We start from the raw sequence: 7,357 nt of genomic DNA, 5'->3' as shown, positions 1-7,357 counted from the left end.
GATTAATTCAGCTTAAGGAATAAAGAAGCATTGGTTTTAAATGGGGAGAATATGCACATGAGGTGTTGTGCTCACATAATCAATTTGATTGTCAAGGAATTGAGTGATAATGTGGCAGCCATACGCAATGCAGTGCAATATGTGAGGTCTTCAACTTCAAGATGTGATTCATTTGAACAGAAAGTTGTCTCAGGCAAGATGACTAGAGGAAGTTTACCGTTGGACATCAAAACAAGGTGGAATTTTACATACTTAATGTTGTCAAGAGCCATTAAGTTTAGATTAGCATTTGATAAAATGGAAGTTGAGGATAAGTTATACAATGACTACTTTAATGAAGTAGAAAATGGGGAAAAAAAGCAGGACCGCCTACAAGGACAGATTGGAATGTTGTAGAGAGGTTAGTTAATTTTTTAATCATATTCTACAATTCTACCTTGGTTGTGTCTGCTTTATCTTCAGTTGCTTCTTACAAGACCTATGGTGAGATAGTGACTATAGGAAAGGCTTTGGTGTCGTTAAACAATAGTATAGATTCAGATTTGTCCAAAAAAGCTGATGGTATGCTAGAGAAATTTGATAAGTACTAGGATAGAATGAAGAACATTAATAAATTTCTTATAGTTGCTAGTGTCTTTAATCCAAGGAAAAAAATGCAGTTTGCTAAGATGTGCTTTGAAAAGCTTTATGGGAAAGATTCTTTAGCTGCTAAAGAGATGTGTGATTCGGTCACCACTATTTTGATATCTCTCTATAAGGAGTATAGTGCTCATAAGAATGCATCAAGTTCTCCATCATCACAGTTCACTCAACCGTCTTTTGGTAGCCAAGATCATGTTGCAAGAAGTGATTCTACTGATACAATGTCTGATAGTATGGAGTATGAAATGATGGATTTTGCTTATAGTGAGTTGGTTGACGAAGAAGGTGTTAGTGATGGTAAGGATGAGTTGGATNCTTGACGAAGAAGGTGTTAGTGATGGTAAGGATGAGTTGGATGTATATTTGAAACAAAAAGTGAAAAATCCTAAAACTTTCATCGGATCAGAGTGGGATGTATTGTCTTGGTGGAAGCTCAGTAGTGGCAGGTATCCTATTTTGTTAGAAATAGCTAGGGATGTCCTTGCAATGCAAGTGTCATCAGTTGCATCTGAAAGTGCTTTTGGCACTAGTGGTCGGGTCATAGAGCCACATCGAAGCTGTTTAACACATTATATGGTTGAAGTGTTAATGTGCACAGAGCAGTGGATGAAGAATGCTAATTAATTTGGTGACATATCAATTGTTACAAATGCAGAATTGCTTGCAGAGATTGAGCTACTTGATAAACTTGAAAANCAATTTGGTGATATATCAATTGTTACAAATGCAGAATTGCTTGCAGAGATTGAACTACTTGATAAACTTGAAAAAGGTATTTTCATTCTCTCTACTTTATATTAATAGTTTTAATTGTTAACAGTCTCTTGTTTTTGTTGTTTGTCAGAGTTTGAAAGTCCAGCATACATGAATTAGAAGACTTGTAATCATAAAACTTGAAAAGGTATTTTCATTCTCTCTACTTTATATTAATAGTTTTAATTGTTAACAGTCTCTTGTTTTTGTTGTTTGTCAGAGTTTGAAAGTCCAGCATACATGAATTAGAAGACTTGTAATCGTAAACTCATTACTTGGTTATAAGGATTAATTCAGCTTAAGGAATAAAGAAGCATTGGTTTTAAATGGGGAGAATATGAACATGAGGTGTTGTGCTCACATAATCAATTTGATTGTCAAGGAATTGAGTGATAACGTGGCAGCCATACGCAATACAGTGCAATATGTGAGGTCTTCAACTTCAAGATGTGATTCATTTGAACAGAAAGTTGTCTCAGGCAAGATGACTAGAGGAAGTTTACCGTTGGACATCAAAACAAGGTGGAATTTTACATACTTAATGTTGTCAAGAGCCATTAAGTTTAGATTAGCATTTGATAAAATGGAAGTTGAGGATAAGTTATACAATGACTACTTTAATGAAGTAGAAAATGGGAAAAGAAAAAAAACAGGACCGCCTACAAGGACAGATTGGAATGCTGTAGAGAGGTTAGTTAATTTTTTAATCATATTCTACAATTCTACCTTGGTTGTGTCTGCTTTATCTTCAGTTGCTTCTTACAAGACCTATGGTGAGATAGTGACTATAGGAAAGGCTTTGGTGTCGTTAAGCAATAGTATAGATTCAGATTTGTCCAAAAAAGTTGATGGTATGCTAGAGAAATTTGATAAGTACTGGGATAGAATGAAGAACATTAATTAATTTCTTATAGTTGCTAGTGTCTTTAATCCAAGGTAAAAAATGCAGTTTGCTAAGATGTGCTTTGAAAAGCTTTATGGGAAAGATTCTTTAGCTGCTAAAGAGATGTGTGATTCGGTCACCACTGTTTTGATATATCTCTATAAGGAGTATAGTGCTCATAAGAATGCATCAAGTTCTCCATCATCACAGTTCACTCAACCGTCTTTTGGTAGCCAAGATCATGTTGCAAGAAGTGATTCTACTGATACAATGTCTGATAGTATGGAGTATGAAAGGATGGATTTTGCTTATAATGAGTTGCTTGACGAAGAAGGTGTTAGTGATGGTAAGGATGAGTTGGATGTATATTTGAAACAAAAAGTGAAAAATCCTAAAACTTTCATCGGATCAGAGTGGGATGTATTGTCTTGGTGGAAGCTCAGTAGTGGCAGGTATCCTATTTTGTCAGAAATAGCTAGGGATGTCCTTGCAATGCAAATGTCATCAGTTGCATCTGAAAGTGCTTTTGGCACTAGTGGTCGGGTCATAGAGCCACATCGAAGCTGTTTAACACATTATATGGTTGAAGTGTTAATGTGCACAGAGCAGTGGATGAAGAATGCTAATTAATTTGGTGACATATCAATTGTTACAAATGCAGAATTGCTTGCAGAGATTGAGCTACTTGATAAACTTGAAAAAGGTATTTTCATTCTCTCTACTTTATATTAATAGTTTTAATTGTTAACAGTATCTTGTTTTTGTTGTTTGTCAGAGTTTGAAAGTCCAGCATACATGAATTAGAAGACTTGTAATCGTAAACTCATTACTTGGTTATAAGGTAGATTGTTTTAAACTTGATGTTTAATTTTTTGTCTTTCATAAGTTAAGCCACTAAAGATATTATGACTCATAAGAATTTCTGTTTGTTGCTGTATTAGGAATTCAAAGACATGAAGCTTATGCGGCTAGGAGAAGTTTGAGTTTGCTGCTATGGTCTGAAATTTTTTTAAACTACGTTCAGTTTGATTTAGGATGTTATTTAGTTTTGCTTCTTTTTTTTTCTTTAGAATGATATGGTTTACTTTGGTTTTGATTTTTTTTCATTGAGTCTTCACTTTGGATTTTAGTATGTCATATTTTTATCTATTGGTATGGTTTGATTTAAGTTTGAACTTAGAGCTTTTCATTTGCTTCAATTATATTGTTTTTTATTTTATTGGCTCGGTTAGTATGGTAATTTGGATACAATCAGATTTAAAAAGTATCCGAATAAAATATTATGGTTATCTACAATAATATCCGAACCGATCCGGAAACCAAATAATTCGAACCGAAACCAATCCGAATTTTATAAATACCCATATGGATGTTAGAGTCAATATCCAAAAAATCCGAACCGAATCCGATCCGATATCAGGACGCCCAGGCCTAGTTTTTGACTTGTACTTTTGGAGAAGAAGAGTTTAATGGGTACTGAAAACCCATACCTTAAAAACTCACTTCATGAAACATACCCAACAAATAATATTCAGTCCAATTTTGTTCAACCCATTTTTTCAATTTTAATCTACCATTTACAGCCTTCATCTTTTCGCCAAAAACAAAAAAAAAATATTATTTTTGATAGCCAGAAAACGGATCACGAATCTGGTCTGGGTCACGGATCTTACAAAACGGGTCAGGCCTGTACTCATCTCAGGCCCAAATTAGTAGTAAGCCAAATAATAACTTCCAATTTGGCGGGGAAAGAGAGAGACTGAGAGAGGCTTTTCTTCCCTATTCCAATCTCCGTCGCCGGAGACGGGCAACAAAATGGCGAACAAGGTCATCGGAGAAATGGGTCTTCACACCAAAATCTCAAACATCTTCGCCGCAAGAAACATCATCACCGCCAAGGTTTTTTTCCAAATCTGTCAGACAGATTACTAATTTCTTCTTAGGTTTTCAGATTTTGTGTACAAATGGGATGAGAGATTCTTTAAGGTTTATAATAATGAATCCATGAAATTGTTTGTGGTGGAGGTTTCAGGATGCGTTATCAATGCCAGAATTTGAATTAATGGAGCTGCTTGATGTTGGAATGAAAGAGACAAAGTCAGCAGTGGCACTCATCAGTGAAGCTACTTCTCCACCATGTCAATCAGTAAAGCTCTTTTTTTGTTTATTACTATATAGGATATGGAATGATGATATGCTGTTTTTGTCATTCTTTAATCTTAAGGTTCTTGTTTAATCACTTTGTTGTGTGTCCAAAAAGGCTCGATCTTTGCTGGAGAGAAAAGTCGAAAACGAGCACTTATCTGGTCATCTTCCTACCCATTTGAAAGGGTTGGATGAAACTTTATGCGGTGGGATTCCTTTTGGTGTTCTTACTGAGTTAGTTGGTCCTCCTGGTATTGGTAAATCACAGGTTAGTTTTTTTTCCTGAGATTGATGCTAGTGTTGAATTAGCATAGCATTGTTGTGTAGTTAAAGCTGAAAGCAGTTACATTGTGTTCTGTTTGATCATTCATGTATTTGTGAGATTCTCCTGTATCGAGTTATCTTTTTCTCTACATTTTTTGTTTTTGTGTGTTTGTGTATGGTAAAGGTTTTCTCTGTTATGTAGTTTTGCATGAAACTTGCGTTATCAGCTTCGTTTCCAGCAGCTTATGGAGGATTAGATGGTCGTGTGGTTTACATAGATGTGGAGTCCAAGTTTAGTTCAAGAAGGTAAACTGACTTTTTTATTTTTTTGCCACATTTGCTTATTTTTTTGTGCAAAAAGATCCTCAAAGAATGTATCTCTCAGGGTGATAGAAATGGGACTGGAAAGCTTTCCGGAAGTGTTTCACCTTAAAGGAATGGCACAAGAGGTTGCGGAACACCTTATCTGGTTTTGTTCTGTGTTTAATGCCTTTGGTAATAGTCTTGTCATATTCCAGATTTGCTTGCATAACCATTCTCAGTGCAGATGGCAGGAAGAATCCTAGTTTTGCGGCCAACATCTTTAGCTAACTTTACTGAAAGGTCCGTAAGATTTTGCTCATCGTTTTGTTAGTCTAGGCTTCTTATAGGAAATACGAAAGTGCATGAGTGTAACGTTGTTAGTTTTATTTGAAAAGTTTATGCAATAGCAGTTGAGAAATTCTGAGTGTACAGCTAGGAACTATTATCATGTTGCAGTTACAGTATATCAAACTTTTTCTTTCTAATCGACAGTATACAAGAACTCAAGGATTCAATTCTTCAAAACCAAGTAAAGCTTCTGGTGATTGATAGTATGACAGCTCTTCTTTCAGGGTTAGTCCAGTTTCTATTTCGTTGCTGATCATTTTCATGTCATTCTTGTTTGCTTGGTGACCTTAGTAACTACAAGGTATTGGCTTAAAGCTTTTGTTCTTTTGATCAACTGATTGATTTTCAGTGAAAACAAACAAGGAGCTCAGAGACAGCAACAGTTGGGTTGGCATATTTCTTTCTTAAAGTATGAACTGTAGTCTTGTGCTAGCTCAAAGCTTGGAATATATTTTCACATCAGCACTTGTTCTGTAGATAAATTGACATTAAGTCTCACATTACCAGATCGCTTGCTGAATTTTCTCGGATTCCTATAGTGGTGACTAATCAAGTTAGATCCCAAAACCGCGATGAAACTAGTCACTATTCTTTTCAAGGTAAAGTAAACAGAAACTGATATATCTTTTTCCTGTTTTGCGATATTTGTTAATTCCTATTCACCACAATCATATACTTCCTTTGCAACAGCCAAACTAAAAGATGGATTACAAGAACAAACAAAGACATATGATTCTCACCTTGTTGCTGCATTGGGGATAAATTGGGCTCATGCTGTAACCATCCGGCTGGTTCTTGAAGCCAAATCAGGCAAGGCTTCACACATTTTATGGAATGAAAAGTAAAGCACTTGTAAGGCCACAGTAACTACCAAGAATGTATGTTCATGTGATTGATTTCACGCTTTGTGCAGGTCAGAGAATCATTAAGGTTGCAAAATCTCCTATGTCACCTCCTTTAGCCTTCCCCTTCCATATAACTTCAGCTGGGATTTCATTGCTGAGCGACAAAGGGACTGAACTGAAAGGTCCAGGAATCAACACCATTCATGCTCGAGGTATAATAATATTATGTATTCAGGATCACATTTTAGCATGAATCATCCAACTTGAGCTTATAAAGAGAATCTACTTAAACAAGTCATATGCCCGTTGATGCATTTGATTACATTTCGAGGCAGAGCCTATATTACAATATAAAGACTTAAACACTAAATATGATGAGAATGCAGGGCACATCGACATGATTAATTTTCATGGGGAGTGCTCTTAACGAAGCAAAAGCGTGTTAATACGAAAAATCAACGAGAAGCACCAACATGGACTCCCAACTGCTATGCTGCAAATAATCACAATAGTCATCAGTTCTCAATCCAACTTTATTAGGAAAGACTAATATATATATATATATATATATATATATATATGTATATATATATAGGCTTCCATGGTACACTGATGCATTGCGGCTTCCATGGTACACTGCATTGCAGAGAATGAATAGTGATTGAATCTTAGTATATCATTGTATTTTTTTTTGTTAGATCCCTACACTCTGTATAACTTTTTTGCTTTTGGTAAAGATAGGCTTGTTTACTTGTTTTTTGTTGGACCGAAGTACCTAACTAACTGTTGCAATATGTAATGAGAATGAGATGGGTATGTTCATATGAAGAAAAATGTTTATGTTTCTTTCCTGGTCTATCTTGTCAAAGTCAAAATTAGGTTTCTTTATTAATGACAAGAAAAGACCTCTGAATAAAGAAGACGTCAAGGTTTATCTTTTTATTATCTTGGTTCTCTTTTCTTTCAATATATAGTTTTATTATTATTATTATTCCAATATATGGTCGACTCAAAGTTTTATTGGGAATCATCTTCTGAAAGAATGAATCATCAGATGTGTCATCTAGTCAGTCAGTACAAGTATGGGAATCGGTGAAAGTAACCCCAAATTTAAAATTTAATTTGCTCCATACCACCTCTAATTTTTAAGTTAACAAGTAATAATTTCTTTCGT

General features: G+C 35.2%; 1 protein-coding gene across 2 annotated transcripts; it reads left to right on the top strand.

The window, feature by feature from the left end:
- On the top strand, positions 4,032-7,011 carry LOC104786847 (DNA repair protein RAD51 homolog 2-like). Of its 2 annotated transcripts, none has more exons than XM_010512303.2 (12): positions 4,032-4,177; positions 4,311-4,424; positions 4,539-4,691; positions 4,890-4,993; positions 5,073-5,136; positions 5,235-5,290; positions 5,483-5,563; positions 5,688-5,747; positions 5,846-5,937; positions 6,029-6,148; positions 6,252-6,395; positions 6,570-7,011. In XM_010512303.2, the coding sequence occupies exons 1-12, from the start codon at positions 4,094-4,096 to the stop codon at positions 6,608-6,610; spliced, it is 1,113 nt and encodes a 370-aa protein (XP_010510605.1). In that variant the 5' UTR covers positions 4,032-4,093; the 3' UTR covers positions 6,611-7,011. The 2 variants fall into 2 exon arrangements, with proteins under 2 accessions (XP_010510605.1, XP_010510606.1); XM_010512304.2 differs by having other exon boundaries at positions 4,100-4,177; positions 4,304-4,424.

Source organism: Camelina sativa, chromosome 5 (genome assembly GCF_000633955.1).
Source record: "Camelina sativa cultivar DH55 chromosome 5, Cs, whole genome shotgun sequence".
Taxonomy (NCBI): domain Eukaryota; kingdom Viridiplantae; phylum Streptophyta; class Magnoliopsida; order Brassicales; family Brassicaceae; genus Camelina; species Camelina sativa.
The sequence above is the reverse complement of the archived record's forward strand: the minus strand, read 5'-3'. Positions and strand labels throughout refer to the sequence as shown.

Coding starts and splice junctions, on each gene's coding strand:
- LOC104786847 (XM_010512303.2), top strand. CDS start 4,094: ATGGCGAACAAGGTCATCGGAGAAATGGGTCTTCACACCAAAATCTCA. Junction 4,692..4,889: donor CTGGTATTGGTAAATCACAG/GTTAGTTTTTTT, acceptor TCTGTTATGTAG/TTTTGCATGAAACTTGCGTT. Junction 5,291..5,482: donor TTAGCTAACTTTACTGAAAG/GTCCGTAAGATT, acceptor TCTAATCGACAG/TATACAAGAACTCAAGGATT.